Raw genomic sequence first — 19,467 nt, forward strand, 5'->3', positions numbered from 1 at the left:
TGGTCTAATTTTCCTGCCCTCTATCTGGTCTCTTGGCTCTGAGAGACAGGTCAGTCAGTGTGGTGTGTTGACAGATTCCAGGCCAATGTCTGAGGCCAGTTTTCCGCTCTGTTCCTGCCAGCTGGGTGACCCTGGATGTGGCTGATCACCCATCTGTGTTTCAGTTTCCTCATCTGTCACATAGGGACACTGCTGCCTACCTCAGAGGTTCATCTTGAGGGGAATTAACATCTGTACGTGTTGGAGAACAGTGACCAGCATGCTAATTCACAAGTGCCAGCTGTTTATGTGGCAGTGTGCTCTGCCCCCTTCTGGGGCAAATCTCTGCATTACTGCTCCCTGGATGAGCGGGGCGACGCAGCTACGATGGACCCGAAAAGGGGACACCTGTTCTGATTGATAAATCAGGTGAGATAAAAAGGACCCACTATCTAACACTAGATCTGTCCTTAAAATTCTGGGATGCACGGTTACCACAAGTGCACCTGCCCCTCCCACAAAGACACTAAAAGGCCCTGTTCACCTGAAAGAAACCCCTCAAACCAGGGTGCAATGCAAGAGCCAGGAGTGAACCAGACACAGCCTGGGAAAGTGTCTGCTGCCCCAGTGGGAACCCAGGCAACAGGATGCACACGACCCACGCTTGACCGCCTTATCAGTGGTGAACCCAGTCGTAACAGCCTCATGGCTTCAGACAGACTGGTCCTCTTGGTAGTGTCCCATTCACTGGGCCTGTGCTAGGCTGGCGTGGGCACTGGTACATGTTTTTGCTGCATCTCAGCTCACAAAAGACTGATTACAAGACTGCACCCAACAGAGCAGAAAATCTTAAATACAGGAAGCCCAGCAGTTGGGGACAACACAGACAGGTGGCGAGGCCACCAGCAAGGCAGAGTGGGAGCTCAGGTGAGCAAGGCCAGCTCTTCCATCCTACCTGAGTAAGTGCTCCCGGCTGGGTGTCCGGGGACCTGCAGACTCCCTGATGTCAGTGGTGGTGGAGGAGGCAGAGCAGTGGGAGGGGCAAACATATTGGGGTGATGGGAGTGTGCAGGGGGCTGGAGGGTGGGCGTGAAGCTGTGCAGCGGGCTGTGGTTGGGCAGTGAGAGGGGGAACGGGGAGGCTGAGGGGTGGTGGGAGATGTGTGGAGGGGCCGGCTGAGTCTTCGCTGGGGTGCTGCTTCTGCTGCTGCTGTTGGAGAAAGGAAGGAAGGAAGGAAGGAGGGAGGGGAGGGCAGGGAGGGCAGGGAGGTAGGGAGGGAGGGAGGAAGGAGGGACGGGACAAAGGAAAAAAGAAAGAGGTATGCAATTAATTTTCTGAAAACAAACAAACAAAAATCCTATCTCCCTGCTCAAAGCCATTCTGGAAACGCCTTTCCTCTTGCTCTCCCTCTTTACGGACCCTCCCCTGTGTACGCAGGAAGCCTCTCCTGAGCTCGCACCTCCTCTGCACTTGCTGCCACTACAGCAGACGCAGCGCGTGGAGACTGCGGCTCCGGAGCCACCGCACACCTGTGTCCAGACAGCTGGTTCTGCCCCAAACTCCAGACCGCTCTCCCCTCGGCGACAGGTTCTCTCATCTCTGCCCCCAGAGAGACCCAGCCTTCCTGTCCTCCACCAGCCACGCTTCCTATAGAGCAATACAATTAAAACAAGGGGAGAAGAGCGAGGTCTTGAGTTCCAGTGCACCCTGTCTGCCCGCTACCTGGGAATGAAGACGCGCCGAGAACAGGTGAACTGGGAGACCAGATGCCCTGTCACCCCTGCTCTCTGGAGGCCGCCACAATGGCCTTGGGCCAGAAGACAGGCCTGGCTCACTGGGAAAGGAGCAGCCTCTTCACCCTGCTGGTTTCCTCACCTGTCACAGACAGGAAAGCGCAAGTCCCTGAGCCACCAGTCAGGCTGTAGCAGGGAAACAACAGTAAAGGCGCAAAGCCCCATGAGGCGGGAGGTGTACGAAGTACAACCCCCTTTTCTTTGCAGCTCTCCTTCGTGCTACTTTTTGAACTTTCCTTTGTAATTTGGCAAAACAAGACAGACAAGGACCTGGATCTCTCCTTGCAGGAAATCCCCTTTCCCGGCACCCAGCTTGCTCCTTCTCTCCCTCTCTGACCCACCTTGGAGGAAGTACATCTCAATGAAAAAAACTTCAAACCAGAATATTCCTTGGTCCCAATCTTCCTGCCTCTGGACTTAGAGAGAGATGTAGCTTCTTCAAAACACCCTCCCTCTGAGGCCAAGAAGCCTCCCTTCTAAGGCTTTCTTAGCTCTCAGTGACCTCTATGGACCTTAGGTTTTGATTCCCTGACTCACCAGTGGGGGGCCGGGGCGGGCTCCAGGGCCCAGCACCCTCAACTCTCTGTTTCTTCAGCATTCTTCTCCTTCCTGCCTTCCCTCCTCCAGCAGTCTCTAGGTATTTTAATTCTCTACAGTGTCCTCTCTGCCCAACCCAACCCAACCTGCCCTGTCCCCAGAGACCTGACTCTCACTGGACTGTCCTGTTCTCTCTACTTCAGAGAGAACACAGTGACAGTGTTTTCTGCAAGGCAACTCCGGTCTCCTTGGGAACCCCTTACCCACTACTGCTTGCCCGTCCCAAAGAAGATGGTGAAAGTCAGGCAATAACAGAGCAGGCTGGCTCACCTTAAACTGTTGAGGCTTAAACTGCTGCTGTTGTAGGCTGACAGCGGCTGCGAGAGGCTCTGAGACGAGGGCGGGGCCTGCACAGGTGGGAGGCTCTGGTGGAGCAGCTGGCTGGGGGACTGCGGCCGGGGTGGCCTCTGCACCTGAGGCTTCGGTGCTGGCTGAAGCTGGGCCTCTGGGGGGCCCTGTGGCTGTGTGCTTGGACGCGGGGGCTGAGGCGGGGCCTCTGTGCGCTGCACCAAGTCAGGGTCCGGAGAAGGAGCTCGGGGTTGGGGCTCCGCCTGGGGCTGGGGTAGCGGCTGCGGGACCTGAGGGCAGGGGTCTTTAAGCACCACGGGCTCAAAAATCGGCTCTTTGCCACAGTCCTGGCTCTTCTCCTGGCTTCTCTCTAGACCAGATATCTTGGGGACAATTGGCCCCGCATCCTGGCTGTCATGCTCAGGTAGTGTGCCAACACCTAGCTCGGAATCTGCAGGGGGGAGAGCAAAGGCAAAAACGACAGACAGTGATTGGTAAGTGAGTGTGAAACAGGAGGGGAACGAAAACTCCAAGACTAGAGCATGTAGTCCCAGAGACTCAGAGGAGTCCGAGCTTCCGGTCTGGCCTTCCCCACCTGTGCAGCCAGGGAAGCTGGGGGGCAGCCCTTGCCCCTGAGGCAGCCACACCCTCATGGGGAGAAATGGGAACCAGCCAGTGGAGGCTGCATTCCAGAAAGAAGTCTAGGCCATCCAGAGTCTGAAAACAAATGTTTTCCCTAATCTTGAGAAAGGCTTTTATGAAGCAAAATTATAAAACAGTAGCCCACAGTTGATTTTTCCCTTTTAAAAACAAATACAGTTCTTGAATATATAAAAGACAACCACTTTCAACGGCAAATGAAGCAAGTGTTATTTAACACACACAGATGCTTCTTCTTGGCCTTGCCTACCTCCCCCATTTCCATTTTGACAGATGAGGCACATTTGACATTTAGAGAAATAATTTTTGCTTAGCAAGTGCTAGACTTCTGGTCAAGCATCAAGCCTTTGACACTTAACAAATGACCCCAGCATGTCTGAGGTCAAAAGTGCAAACATGAATTTAAACCAAATTTGCGGTCAACTCCACATGCTACAACATTAAAGGGACGCCCTGGACCACGCCAGGAGTCCTCACCCACGTGACGACAAGGGGTGCAATGCTGGACATTGAGACTAAGCCTGGATGCAATAATTAGGTAAAATTCTACAATCGTAAAAGAAACTTGGAAAACAGATGCTCCTGTATGAATTTAAAAGACATGCATGCCACCGACAGTCAGCGTATCTACACCACATCTAGTGCAGTGGTTAGCTGGTTACCTCATAAGTCAAATTCCATGAAATCCTCTTAACAGAATAATTTAAGACAATATGGCATTACATATTTAAAAATGGCCCTATTCATAAGTACTTCTGTATACACCTGGAGGAAAAGTCACCTTCCCCCATTTTTGTACAAAAAGATCCATCCTTTTATTACTACACAGCTTATAAAGAGGAAGAAAATAGGTCCCACTGTTCTCTGAAAAGAGGGTATGTTTCAGGCATTCCTAAATGAACTACTTCGGGCACAGGCTTTCTCCTCTCATCTCGCTGCACCGAGGGTGAAGAACACATAGTGTCCTCACCGGCCCTGTTCAATTCTGTTGATGTGTCCATGTGTAAGCACTTCTCCTTTTTCTTCCTTGGAATCTGCATCAAAGCAATCCATTACTTCCAAGGTTCTTTTGCTAAAAGATCCAACCTACAGCATGCATCAAAGCAGAACAAACTGTGGGTTTACAAACGAAGTGCGTTCTTGGCTAATTTGAACTTGGCTGACTCCAAGTCCCACCGACCAGCCCGGGACACGCACACTGACACAGGGTGAAAGGACAGAGCGCCCCGCAGGGGCCTGGCGGAACGTGCGCTGGACTTCTGACATCCTGCTCACATACACTCCATCCAGAGCGGTCTAGAGAAGCTTTCTAGGGAGATTTTTACTTATGATAAGCTGAAATTTTATGAATGCCCAAAGCTTTAATTTCCGACTTGAGGGCTGAAAGAGAACATTCCTATGTGGACAGGCCCCATATGAGCAGAAGGAGAGTCCTTCAGTCAGAAACAAAGACCCTTGGCCTGCAGACGCCCACTTCCAGGGGGTCTGGCTCTGCTTCTGTGTGTGTTTCCCTATCATTTTCAAAAGATTTTCCACAGCAGGTCATTACATGAGCCACCCAAAGTCACAAGCTGCATACACTGCAGACTGGCTGGTTAAGTCTGGGGCAGAAATCCTAACATCACAAAATACAAGAGATTTTCCATTTTTCCTCAGTGACAAATTCTATGTGCATAAGCAGGAGTCTTCACATTCTGACAGCTAATTTAGGATCCTTATGCCCGCGACCACTGCTGTCCTTCAGTACTGCTTTGTTTTCTCTGGGCTGAGATGGTGAAGAATAAATACATCAATATTTTCTCTCATGAAACTTAAATTCAAACTCACGATCTTCTTCCAAGAATCAATGTCCAGACAAAGTTTCTCTCTGACATAAAAGGAAGTTCTGTTTTCAAGAGGATAGCATTTTAATTTACTTGTACTGGTAAGAAAGTGTGTGAGAAATACATTAGTACTTCTTCATACACCTAACTTGATTATACGTATATCTTGCTCTTTATTTAACGAGCGTCTAGAACTTGGGAGGCACAGTCAGACTGGCAGAAGGCACCATGCAGGCTTGGGCTCACTTCCCACGGCTCCGTGAAGGCCAACGGAGTTGGCTCTCCCGCCCCCTTTGTGGCCCCGTTGCCTCAGTCCCCGCCTAAACACAGCCAGAGACAGTAAGAGGCAGGGGCTGAGCCACTGCCACCCCGACGCCCACCGAAGTACACAGGGAGGAAAAGGTCTTCTCCAGCAAAACCTGCACATCGCTAGGAAACAGTCTGTGGTGGACGACAGAAGGAAGAACGTAGAAGGCACAGGATTCCAGAATGAGACCAGGACCCGGAAGCCCATCTCCGCACTTCTCACACCTCAGCGTGCACACAAATCACCTGCAGATCTGAAGAAAATGCAGATTCCCATTCAGTGGCTCTGGGGTGGGGCTCCAGGGTCTGCCTTTCTGAGAACGCCCCAAGCGATGCTGACGCTTGGACCACGCTGGGAGCAGCAAGGCTCTCATCCAGCCCTCCCTGACCAGACGGGGAGGAGGCCTAGAGAAGCGAAGTAACCGGCTTGCTGAAGTCTCCTGGCTGTTTAATGAACCAGGTGACTGAGCCCTCGTCTTACTCTGCCACCACCAAGGGCCTTTTCTCGGATTTGCGCTGTGCTGCTCTCCAAGAAGCAAAAATCCTAAAACAAAGTGGGAAATGGTAACTCCAGGATTCATTTAAAGCATTTATGTACAACCAGACCGTGGGAAGGCTTAGGAAAGTTACTAAGAGTTGCTGGAACACTGCCCTTCAACTAAACCAGGAAGCTATTGTCAACTCGTCAGTGTCCTGGTGCCACAACCTACCGGCAGGACAGGGACAGATGGGCAGGCTGGGGGGAACTTTGGGGCCAAAGCAGCTTTACGACTCCCCATTTACACAAGTCTCCCGAGTCGCGTATTAGGCGCCCTGCGCTTTTGTGGCTAATCGGTAATGCATTTCCTCCTCCTTTCAATTATTCAATAAATGTATCTTCCCAGTTAAGCTTTTCCATCTCGACAGTCAATTCGTCTTCCGGTGCTTCTACCAAATTGGCAGGAACACATTGAAAAAGATGACTGTGTATTGCTCTGTGTGCTCGAAATGTGCCAAAGCTGGAATGTGCTGAGGTTGAAAGAGAGAGGAATGTGCCGATAGGCTCGTCTTATTTAGAAGTGGTATTCACTACATTTTGAAGTTTAGAAATCTCTCTTCTTATGACTGTAAAAATGATAACACGTCACGCTACCAAAAGGCACACAATTTAAAATGACACTGCATAGCATACAGCCGAAAGGGTGAGTTTACTGCCTGTAAATGATACCTCAATAAATTTGACTCAAACACAATACGGTTTTCACAAACTTAAGGATAAATTAGGAGAAAAACTGTTTGATTTTGATACAAATCTGATACATGTTCCCTGGGGAAAGTGGGCCTCTTACACATTACCAGGAGAATGTAAACCCTAGAACTTCTGTGGAGAGCAATTTGGCAACATTTTGCCAGAAAGCTAATGGCGCTCCCTTGGTGTGCAAGGGTTCAGCTGAGAGACACGATGAAGCAACATGGTTTGAACTGCAAGTTTGGAAACAACTCCACTGCAGTCATCCGGACACTGGGGGCACAGACATTTGGTGCAACCACAGCCAGCACGGCCAATTCCCCAGCTATAAAAATGAATGAGGGACTCTGTATGAGAAATGGAGGAAAATTAACATATATTCATTTTTACTTCACGCATAAATAAGGTCTGGAAGAATACACAAGAAACTAAGAGCACTGGGTAACTGCTCGGGGTTTGGGGAAGATGGTGAACTAGATGGTCAAGGACCTGGAGGAAGGGGAGGTGTTTCTGAATCATGTGATCATGTTACCTATTAAGAGTTTTATAAGAGAATTAGTCTTACATTTAAAAAAAAGTCTGAGCAAGACAAAAAGAAAATGAAAATCAAATAAAACTGGGAATTTGAATAGTGGTATGATTACAGACATGAAAAGTGTATTTTATATGAAGTAACAAAATACAATGCGCAAGTTTCAAAAATTTCAGTACAGTCAATTTTATGAAAAAATATAAATGAGTAAAACTGACTTAAAAACAAACCAACCTGATCATAAGAGAATACTGAAAAAGTACTCAATAGTTAACACTTCTGCCCCAAAAAGGTACCAGGTGCATATAGTGTTATAGACAAAGTGGACTACACACCTGTAAGAAACATATTATTCGTGTCATTTAAATCGAAAACCCACAGCCAACATACAACACAAAGGAGGCAAAAGTATTATTTATAAGCAATATATAATTATCTAGCTTGAAAACATAGACAATCAGCTAAAAAATATTAGAACTAGTAAGAGCTCAGTAAGGTAACCAACTAAAGAAAAACCACAGATATCAGTAACTTTTCTACATGCCAGCAATAGTGAATAGAAGATAAAATTTAAAAAAGGATCCCCTTTACAAGAACAAAAACCATACAGTACTTGGGAATGGAACTACAAAGATTACAGAAATATGTCCTCAAAAACCCTTGCAGAACGTCTATGTCGAAGGGTGTGTCGTAACGCAAAAAAGAAGAGAAGCAGGTTTCTCCTGCTTCCACCATAGGTGGTGGTTCTCCCTCCAGGACACGACCCCGGGGGAGTAATGGGGGGGGGCTGATTGGCTGTGACAGTGAGTGAAGGGTACGGGGGGGGGGGGCTCCTGGGAGTAAGAGACAGGCTGCAGTGAGAAGGACACCCCACACAGCATCTCGTGTCACTGCCCCAGTCCCACCGGGCATCTGCACAGCTGACAAACCCAGGCCCTAACTGCATCTGTGTTTCCACATGAACACATTATTCTTTCGACGTGGTTTTAACACACATTGGATTTTCCAGGAGCGCAACTACTGTGCATATGTCTGTTACATCTTGGGTCGTTCAGCATTTGGGAGAATTATGACATCAGCGGTGATGAGGCTGATCCTTGCACTTGACTCACCCCGACCACACCCCTGGAAGAGCCAGCACTCTACTCCCTGTGCAGAGTCAAGCGTCTGGCCATTTCACTGTCTTTGCGTTTCATAGAGGCTTTATATACACTTTAAACTATGTGTACAGATAGCTATATTAACTACATAGTTCAGTTCAAAAGGAAAGAATAATGTTACAAAGAGGGCACTGGGTGAGGTAGGGTTAAGATTTGATGCATTATGTCGCAATGATGAGCTATCGCCGTTCTAGAAATCCAACAACATACTGAAGAAATGAGGCAATACCTGAAGTGGTTGTTGGGGAAATTAAATTAAGTCATGCTAAGCGTTTTCCACAATGTAAAGCACAAAATAGGTAAGTAATCAATGTTCCCAAAAACTATTATAGAAAAATATTTAATGTCATGGAAAATATTTCATGACAAAATTGCTATTAAGTAAAATAAAGCACGCTAACATCAGTATATACAGTCTCAATACTGAAAATGATCTGTGTGAGTGTATATGTGTATGAAGAGAAAAAAGATTAGAGAGATGTACACCAAAATGTTCATTGGAATGCCATCACCCAGAAATAACCATTGCTTTCAATGCTTAAACGTGTGCTTTTTTAACTTTCCAAATTTCCTACAGTGAATGTGCATTATTAGTGTACAAAGAAAAAAAGGAATTGTGTTTTAAAATGAGTCCCTTCATAGAGAGCACAGCTCCATATTCAAAAGAAGTCAACTGCAAGTGTTCAAGTCTTTGAACTGCCCCACCTAGTGGATGGATTTTTTAAAAGATTTATTTACTTTTAGGGAGAGGGGAAGAGAGGGAGAAAGAGAGGGAGAGAAACACTAATGTAAGAAACATTGGTGGGTTGCCTCTTGTACACTGGGGGCTGAGCCTGCAACCCAGGCATGTGCCCTGACTGGGAATCGAACCAGCCACCCTTGCTTTGCAAGATGATACCCAACCAACTGAGCTACACTGGTGATAGCAGATTTTTTTTTTTAACTAAAGCTCCTCATCCAGAGAACAGATCAATATTTGCCTGTCAGAAAGAAGGATAGGATATGGCATGCCTTATCCTTCCAACCACTCCTTAGCATTTCTAACTGGTTCTAACTGGGTGTATTTGGACAGAAAGGGAATGGTGAATATTTTTGGTAGTGGTAGTAGTGATGGTGGTGGAGGAGAAAAGGAGAAAAGGGAGGAGGAGGAGGAAGAGGAGGAAAGAAACACTCCCAAGGCACATTTCTGAGCTGTTGGTTTTTATGTCGTTATACTCGATACTCACTACCAAGTCATTACTGCAGCAAATACGAATGAGCCTTAAAGACATCCTGAAAACCATGTGGAGCACTGGCCCCTAAGGCCATGCATCCATCCATCCGTCTGTCCATCTACTCACCCAACCATCCATCTGTTCTTCTGTCCATCCATCCATCTACCCACCCATCCATCCATCCATCCATCCATCCATCCATCCATCCATCCATTTATATTTCTGAATCAGACGGTCATATCATCTAGAAAAGGACATCTCCTATTTTAAAATTAGTCTGTCTTCTAGTTCAGTTCTCTACTTATCTGTCCAAGTGATAGAACCACAGAGACCTCACTACATAGAAGGAATGAAGATTGCAGCCAAGTAAGAAAAGAATCCAGATTTTAAAGAAACATGGGAACATTAATAAATGTTGAAATGCTCAACAATGAAAAGCCCCAAAACATATGGAAGCGTCAACTTTCTGTGATTCAATATGTAATTATTTCAAGCAACTAACAATACTTATTATTTAAACACTTTCTGTCTATCCCATTACCTCAAACAAAAATCTCCTTTTCAGCGAAGACTGCATACTTTGTATATACTTACTGAAACAAAAATTGCACTACTGAGTTAATTTAGCAATACCTTTCCCCAAGTTTTAGATTCTGCTTCGAAAACTACAATCCAGTGGTGTTTGGCAGACCAAGTCTATCTTCTCTAACATATACTTCTCTTTCTTTCCCTCCTCTCTCTCTGTTCTTCAAATCATTAAACAGAGACCAGTTTGTTCCATTAGCAGATTCAATCACTTGAACGAATGGAAAGGTGACATTTGGTCTTGCAGCTTTTCTCGGTCACTGAAACTGTACAAATAAATTGAGGAAAACCCACTGTTTGTTCAAGGCAAATTAATTTTCAAACACTGCAAGAGTGGGAGATCAGGGGAATGATGGGTGCTTGGCAGGGCTCAAAGAGATTCCAGTTTGTATAAACATTAATTACCATCTGGGAGGCCATATTCTGGGCTGAAGGCTGTATGGCAAACCTCGGAGGGACTCCGGGCTCCTAGTAAAAGCAAAATCCTGCACAGGAAAGAAATAGCCGTTGCATCTGCCAAAACAGCAGCAGCCCCCTGGGAAAGCTGTGCAGAGACCAGCAGATGAGACACTGTCATTATTAGAGAAGCTCATTTGGACACCGTGTAGTTTGCCAGATTAACCCAGGATAGAGGTTACTCTGATAAGGGTTAACGAACAATCAACAGACTGTGGGTGAGTGCATTTAAACTTGTTTCCAGTTTATTTCTTGTCAACATCACACCAAAAAGCATCAATCCTTAGGCGTATGCCCATGTGCCTTCAAGGGGAGTATCAACCTTGCCTGTGCAGCTGAGAGTCCATCCAAATGGCTTCCGCCTACAGAACAAAGAGCCCTTAAAGGTCAGCCTAAGCTTGCACACATTTAATTTCTTTCACAGCCTCTAGCAAATAACAGCAATGAAGGACCATGGTGATGAAGGATCAAAATTAGAATGCGGGAAACAGGCTGTGATATATTGGGGGTGGAGATGGGGGCACGCAAAAAAACCTTCCAATAAACCCAAGGGTGTCGAGGTCATATCTAATCCTTGCACCTTTCACTTCATACAAGGAAGAGACTAATTAGTGTCACTGCATACGTCCGGCACTGTGCCAGGTCCTAAGGATACAAAGATGAACGAGAAACAGCCCCTGCCTTCCAGGAGATGGTGGCTGAAGACACAGAACAGAGCACAGAGGAAAAAGACCTGAAATTGGCCGTCAGAAAACCGGAGGCCTTCTCTTTCGGTGTTTGTTACCTGTAAGGTCCAGAGATCAGCTATCAGATAATGAGAGCGACTGAAGACATCTGCCGTATTTTACTGACCCGAGCTGCAGACGTGAGGCTCCCTATCAACAACCTGCCCTGTGCACTGGTCCTGGGGACCGGTCTCCGCCGGCACAACCGGACTGCCTTCCGGGATGTGTAGACACCCGACAGGAGAAACAAGGAATAAAGGATGAAATCTCTGATCACTTCTGAGAACGCTGGAAAAGCGCCCAATACCAGTTTCAGAGAAAGCCCAAGCTTTCGTTTTGGCCTCAAAAGCACACCTCCATTGTTGTTGCTTGTGTCCTCCTGGCAGCCTCAGGACTCACCAGCTGGCCTCTGGGACATGACCGCCTCATGCTTGGCTCCAGTCCCCGGTGCCTCTCTGCCTCCGTCCCCACCCACCTCCACGGGTCCCAGCTTCCTGTCCCATCCCAGCCAGCCCTGCCTGGCAGTTGACCAAGCACTCACATGGCGCAGTGCACACACACCCAAGCACAAACACCAGTGCACTCTCAGCATTTCACAAGACACTTCTGTGTCTGCACATCAGTTAGAGGGTCCTAACATGGAAACGTTCTAAAAGGATTTCAACTGAACGCACAAGCACTCATGCAACCTGTCGTGCCCACTGAGTAAAGAGCGGTGCCAAGGATAAGGCATCAGCATCACAAAGCCACAGCCCCCATTCCTGAGACTCGAGGACAACCAGGAGGTCCCTGATTCTTTTGGAAATTTTCTAAGAGGTGGGACCACAGCACTGAACATGAATGATAACTTTATATGTTTGGCTAAAAAGTACATAGTTTTCTTACTACCTAATCATCCTACCTTCCACATTAAGAACCATCTAGAGAGGGTATGAGGGAGAAGAACCGAAGGCAATCTTCCCATAGGCGCCCCCCTCTCCAGTTTGCATCACCAAGTGCAAACAAGGACTCAGAGCTGTCAAGCTCCCAGATGCTCCCAGATCTACGTGCAGCTCTAACACGTGCCTCGCTCTCTGCTGCCCACACACACTAACATCTTAAGTCACTGCCCGAGGTTCCCATGTTCAAAGCCAGCAGCGGCAATAAAAGTGAGGCTGATCTGACCCTGGCCACCTTCTGAAGCAAAAATTCTTTGGTAAAATGCGTCCTTGTCATATTGTATCTTGAGGTAATAAGCAATTTTTCTTGGCTCTGTACATGTCTGTTGTATCACTATGTTTTTGATATTACAGGGCTGGGGAATGAGGCATCCAGCTAATGACATTCCCACTCTAAAAGCTTAGTACGTCCATTCAGGTTCACAAGTGACTGGCTCTTAGTTAAATCCTATTTTCAACACTGAACTTTACCAAAGATTACTTTCTCAAAGACAAAGGTAAAAGCAACCAGCACCAAACTGCCACTGAAATACTGTCAGTCACCCTACTTTGTACACTAAGATTCTTTTTCATCAGATTTCGGGCACAGATTAGACACTCACTGAGACCCACTTAGTAATGAGGCTGGGTGGTGCCCGCAGTGATGACACATAAGAATCTCCACCTTTCAAGGCTATCCCTAGGTGTTCCTCAGCTCCCTGGCCCTCCACACAAACACTCCTCCCCCTCAAGTTTCTGCTGAACCCGTGCATGCAGGGCTCTGATGAGCCAGCCGGGCTTCAGCTGGACACAAGCACCAGGCAGCGCTGGCTTACTCCCTCACGGTGTCAGACCCTGCAAAAGCACGCACACCTTATCCCTCCGGAATGAAGGTCACCTGCATCACACAACATCCCCACAACTACTTCCTTTCCCTCAAAACCACTCTGCCTCAAAACTAATCAAAAGGAAGGTCTTGAGTTACTCCGGTATGAAGGAATGACTCCTCATAGCAGCAACATACGTCTTTATGTTCTGGAAGGGAGGAAGGAATCACAGAACACCAAGGCCTTGTGGACTACTCTGGCCCTGGGCTCATCCTGGGCCAACAGAGCTGCAGAGGAGGCGAGTGGCTCATTCCCACAAGCAACAGCAGTGACCCCACTCACTTTTCTGCCAAGTCCACACAGCTGTCACTCAGTGGGTAGTAGAGGAGGAGGCTATTCCTTCAGAGTATCACCAAGCAACCTCAAAAGCAATGCTTTCCCAATGCATGGTGGGAAAACCCTGGAGCCACTCCTGCCCTGTTCTCAGCAGGTCACTGCAAGGAACAGGCTTTGCATTGGGGAATATCGACCATCCTTTGGCAACGAAAGCACAGCCAGCACTCAGGCCTGCCTGTCCTCCCAGGGACAGATGACAGACCTCATCCCCAAGTCTGTTCCATCCACCTGCTGTGGCCCATGGGGCCTGGGTGCTGCCAGGCTCCTGCAATCTGTCTGACTTGCTTACATGTGAGAACCGCAGATGACTCCAGACTGGATCTATGGGGGTTGCTTTTTTTCCTGATTCTACGGGGACTTCAGTTCTTTAGTTAAAGGAGGAGGAGCAGCAGGGAAAAGAGGACTTTGACAGTTTCCCTAAGTAAGTTTTGACCTTTCTGGTTCAAACTGCCTACCACCTCATACTATGATCCCAAGCAACGTTTTCTACGGCCCTGCTATTCCGAGTGTGGTGCACAGGCCGGTAACACTCACATCGCCAGGGGTCTTGTCAGGAAGGTACATTCACGGCCCCCAGTCATGTGCATGCTGAAGTTTGCCGAGCACCATCCTACATACACTCCTGCGCAGGGGCTAAAGAGTCTCAGCAAGCTCCATCGCTGAGGGGTGCCACCCCTAAGGTTGCCAGTCTGTCTGTGTCTCCACCTCCCAAGACCCACCCGTGGAAATAACTTCCTTCACCCCTTTCCCGGGTGGGTTCTCCACCAGCATGTAAGTTGCTGCAGGGATGGAGTACTGGGAGGTGGTGATGTCATTCCCGGCTCAGAGGCCACCTCTGACACTTAACATCAGTCACGACAGTCAGCCACAAGGAGCCTTATTCGTAATCTCTCCCATCCCAGCTCCATGCACTTGCCAGACCCCTCACCACGGAGTAACAGGGAGTCTGAGACCAGCCCCAAAGAACAGCCAGGAGCCACCTTCAGAGACCACAAGAGAGAGAGCAGATTCATTGTGAACGGCATGCTGGTCAGAACCGGACCCAAGGATGCATAACTGTAGAAGAAACTTTCCACCTGAAATGGCCTGGGCTGTGGTGTAGGAAACCAAGCGGATGTTCCGGTTTGCTCCTCCCTGGAAGTGGCCAAGAGGACAGTGAATAAGCAGGACAAGAATTCGGAGGAGTCCGCCCTGGTGAGGGAAGAATCCTGGACTGGGTGACTTCTGAGATTTCCGGAGCTCCCAAATAAGGTCCTGATAGCACACTCCTCAGAAGAATATCATTTCTTTATTTTCCTCTACTTCTCAATCCTGTAAAATATCTCCCCTGCAGGTTCATGAACACCATCTGTGGATTTGCACACGTTTTGATAAATGCCACATCTTAAGTAACTATAAACAAAGAATCTCTTAAGACTACAGATACAATTTTCTTTAGGAACAGAAGTAAATCTGTTTATCCCTAACCATGATTTTTAAAAAGTTGAAAGAGATTTTAAAAAATGGAGTGAGGGGGACTTGTGTGCTGTTCCCTATATTTGTAATATTTTATCTTCTTTAAAAGGCAAGGCTACCAATTCTTAAACTGATTTTCTATAAACCCTCAATGCAGTAAATATTTGGTGGGAAAATAGAATCTCTTGCCAATATTACCTGTGCCATTATTTCACCACTTGTCATTATTTCATTTCATTGCCCTCCGTTTTTCAGAGGAAAAGGAAACGTGCTCACATGTGAAATTTGAAGCTACACGTCTATTCGGTCCAGGAAAGGAGGGAGGATGGTGACGACAGGCGCCCTCAGAACCCTGCGGGTCCCGGGGTAGCGCTCTGGGCTCCGACACTACCTACCCACCTGAGTCGCCCGTGAAATCTCCAGTGATCAAAATCATCCTGTAAAAACAGACAGTGGGAAACTGTAGCTGTCCCTGGATGGAGACAGAGCTGGAGTTAAGTCACCAAAACAGTCGGGCCGCCTCTGACTCACAGCTATAATCCTGAAGGGAAATGCTGTCAGACAGCCAAGTTGAGGCTTGGGACACCTACTGCCACAACAACTTAAACCCTCCCACGAATGCCGGCCCTTTATCTTCAGAGACTCTTTCAAAACAGAACAGCAGAAGGCAATGGGGCCTTCGTTTGCGTCTTCTTCAACTGCCCAAGGACCACGTCCACCGGCTGTCCCACCATCATCCCCAGGCTCAATGTGACTGACCTCAAAGCCTATCCTCTCATCCCTGTATCGTCTAAGCTCGGAATCACAGAATCTGTTTATTTTCATTCCCCTTCACATTAATTGGTGGCTCAGGTGTGAATTACCACATCTATGATGCCATTTCTAATACAAATAAAATGACGGTTGTAGAGTCTGCCATTCCCTGGCAGTCTGAGCGAGCTTTCAAAATGTAGTCAGCTCATGCTGCCAGTCCCCTGTTCAAACCCCCCAATGGCTTCTCCTCCCAAGTAGAACAACCCCCCAGGACTCACCAGGCCCCTGCTGCACTCCTGCTTCACCCCGACCACCATCCGGAGCCCCCCCGCTCCTGCTCTCTCCCCTCTGCACACACGTGAGGGCTTCTGAAGCCCACCTGTCCAAGGCCAGTCCGGTGACGCCACGCTGCCAATCCTCCTCCAGTCGCCACAGCCCCTGGCACCTGCCCTAATCCTGTGATCAGCTTCTATCCCAGAGACTTACTGCCCTCGGGAATACTGGGCACTGACTGCTGTGTGTTGTTGCTGGCATTTCGATTTGCACAACTAGTTTTTTCAGAGGACCAGAGAATCTCTTACAATCTCTCCATATATTTCCATCTCAAACAGAATGCCTTCCATATAGTGAGTACTTGATAAATATTTGATTTTTTTAGATTCATAGTAATCAATTTATAAAACCTAAGCAAGTTTCTTTATATCTGCAATTCAAAAGGGAAAAAATCACTATAATGAGAAAAACACTCAATAAACAATTACACATTATGCCAGAAAAATCATGTTTTTTGGAGTCATTTCCATAATTGAACATTATACTGCAATAAAATAATAGTGTATAACACAAGCAAATGTAAAATAATTGGGAGCCATTATGAAGTTTAAGGATCCATTTTCAATATATAATAAAACTAATGTTCTATTCTGAATCATAAAAGATTCTAATAGCTTTGGGGGGGGGGGGTTGGTATGGCAACAAAAAAACAGCAGGGCAATCAAAAGCACATAATGTTGGAGGAGAGACACACGAACAGTCCAAGGTAGGGGAAGCTTGCAGGCTGGGTCTGAGAGAGTGCACAGACCCGATGCGCACAAATACACCTTCATGTGTACTGACCAATGGACGAGAAAATGTAAGTAGTCGTTAACCGGGGGATACTTACGGAGAGGTGTCAGAGGACTTTTCTTTTTCACCTTCTGCGGGATTCAAATTTTCAACAGAACACTGGGTTCACATCCAGAAATGTGATACTGAGCCAAATCACTGTGCAATCTGCCTAATACACTCATTATGAGAAACCCATGGTAAAGATCTTTCAAAAAGTAGCCAAAAGGAACTGCTAAACATTACATAGGAAAATTACTTAGCAATGAAACGCCAAGGAGCAATGAATGCCAGAAAGAATGATACTTGAACAATGACATGGGTTGGCAGGGAGAAACAGGGTTAGTTGTGATGTAATAAAAACCTCTATGATTACAAAATATAACTGGGAAATATACAAGTGGAAGATCATAAAATATTTATAAAATAAAAACTTCTCCATTAAGGGGGGGGTAACAATTAATTTTTTTGAAGCTGAAAAATATACTCAAAGTTGAAAATTTAATAGTCAAATCAAAATTTCCCTGAGGAAATGTATTACTGCAAAAGAACGTGAAGGATGAAAACAGGTAGCAAGAGAGGGTACACCCCACTACTCAGAACCCTCAGAAGGGCCATCCTGGACCACATCCTCCATCCTCAGCCCTTTCACCAACCAGAGCATCAATTACACTGGAGACCTTGATCCTGGCAGAGGTAAGAGCTCCCCCTGCAGGAGACAGGACCACTCTGGGGACCATACACTACTGTCCAGCAATGAGTCACCCGTGGAACTCAGGCATTTCAACTGAACAGAGACACAAAGATGTCATCGGAGCCTAAATGACAGGGACTTAAAGTTCTGTGGCTGTTTCTAACATATCATCTGTCTCCAGCTTGTCTGCTGTACCCAGCCATACTCCTCAGCCCCAACCACAGCGTGCACCAAGCAGCCACATGGAACTTCACAGTCCACTTTGTCACTCCTGTGTTCACAGTGGCCACATTGGCTGCTGGAATTTAAATGTGGCTCTTCCTTACATTTCCCCCTTGTTCAGGTGCAGAGGAAGGCTTTCAGTCCTAAAGCAGAACTGAGGGCCATCCTGAAGTTAAACCTTAGTTTGACCTTAAACCTCAAAGATGGGAGGAGGTAGTGCACAGAGAGAAACATAAAACAGCGGGCATCAAGCTAATGTCCCCAAACCAGGAATGTACTCGCCCATGACCTTGGCTTCAAAGGAGCATTGCACAGAGAAGCATGACCCCTGTTAACACCGAGAAACGGAAGAAAGTCATTCGCCCCAGAAAATCTATCTGTAGTTACTGTCATTGGTTGTTTCTTTAGATCCCAAGTTACTTAGATCTATCAATTACTTCCTCCCTAAACCACACTTAGGACAAATGATTCCAGCTGAAATTTGGTGTTTCCAAAGCTTTGGGCCTCATATTCAAATATCCCCTGAGGATAGATAAACCTATCCCCCCAGGGACTTCCAAAAAATGAGAAAAATTTTAAAATATTTTGTAAACACTAGGGGCTCAAAATACAGCAGTTTATTTCTTCTGTTACAGAAAAGGGAGGAGGGAGAAATCATCATTCACTCCACATTTTTAACCATCCCTCCTGGATCTTTTGGAATGGTAATAAGCAAATTATCTGCTTTAAATCCCCCTACTCTAGAAGTGAGGATGCTTCCAGGCAAGGCGGCCAAAGCCAATGGGTTGTGGGGGACCCAGTCAAGACTATGGAGCAGGCACAAAGGTCACTCAGATACAGTTTTCAAATCAGTCAGTATTGGCAACGGGGGAGGGGACTGGGACCAAACATAAACGAAATAAAACCGGTCACCTGGAAAAGAAAGTGTGTCCTGACTAGAGGCAATGAAATCTTAACCCTCTGGAATGCACCACAAATTCCACACATACAACCGAGGATGTTTTCCCCTCAAAACGCCAGATCAATTCACAGCAAATGCTAAAATCTTACGAGCACAAAGAAACACAATTTTCTGTCTGCCTTAACAGAGATGTAATTATAGAGCACACAGCCTGAAGAAGACACACCTTGGTGAGTTTGTGTAGTAGCAGATTGCATGAAGAAACTAAAATAAAACAATGGGAATCCCATTATAAATAGTAGCTGCATTGGTGAAGCTCATTTAAGAAATAGATGGAGAAGCTGAAATAATATAAGTTCAGTTTAAATCTCTCCCTAAATGAAAAGAACTTAGATTCTACCTTATGACACAATGTTGAAAAGCAATACATTACAGTTGAAAAATTAACTGAAGTCAAGTTCTGGCTATGCCACTAATTAGCCAAGTGACTTTAAGTCACTTTGACTGCACGGGCACACTGTTTTATTTTTAATTAAGGCCATCAACAAGTCACACACATGGTAACAAGAAGAGGTAAAACTTTATTTGTAAACCACACACTGGGTGAGTAAAAATACATGTCTTCCCTCTATGCTGTTCCTAAAGAAACTGTCTCTTAAATAGACATTAGCTGAAAAATAAGAACCATTCAAACTCTAGCTTTCAGGCTTTAGAGAAATCTGCTAAATATAACAAAGGACCAGACTTAGAAAATATTCTTCTGGCTGGAACGGACTTGGGAAAATGGCTAGATGAGCCAAGTCTGTCTCTTTAACATTTATTTTCATTCTCCTAGTAAAAACAAATCTTTAA

General features: G+C 46.6%; 1 protein-coding gene across 3 annotated transcripts in view; it reads right to left on the reverse strand.

The window, feature by feature from the left end:
* The window catches only part of AUTS2 (activator of transcription and developmental regulator AUTS2), a 1,150,881-nt gene that overhangs the window by 26,393 nt on the left and 1,105,021 nt on the right, over window positions 1–19,467 (reverse strand). For all 3 annotated transcript variants that reach the window (XM_045819369.1, XM_045819367.1, XM_045819368.1), the window contains exons 7-8: window positions 2,640–3,108; window positions 935–1,188 (exon numbers count right to left, since the gene is read on the reverse strand). In XM_045819369.1, coding sequence (XP_045675325.1) covers window positions 935–1,188; window positions 2,640–3,108 — 723 coding nt within the window. The remainder of the gene's footprint in view (window positions 1–934; window positions 1,189–2,639; window positions 3,109–19,467) is intronic.

This window comes from Phyllostomus hastatus, unplaced genomic scaffold (genome assembly GCF_019186645.2).
Source record: "Phyllostomus hastatus isolate PE091 unplaced genomic scaffold, TTU_PhHast_1.1 phas_scaffold_385, whole genome shotgun sequence".
NCBI classification, from domain to species: Eukaryota; Metazoa; Chordata; class Mammalia; order Chiroptera; family Phyllostomidae; genus Phyllostomus; species Phyllostomus hastatus.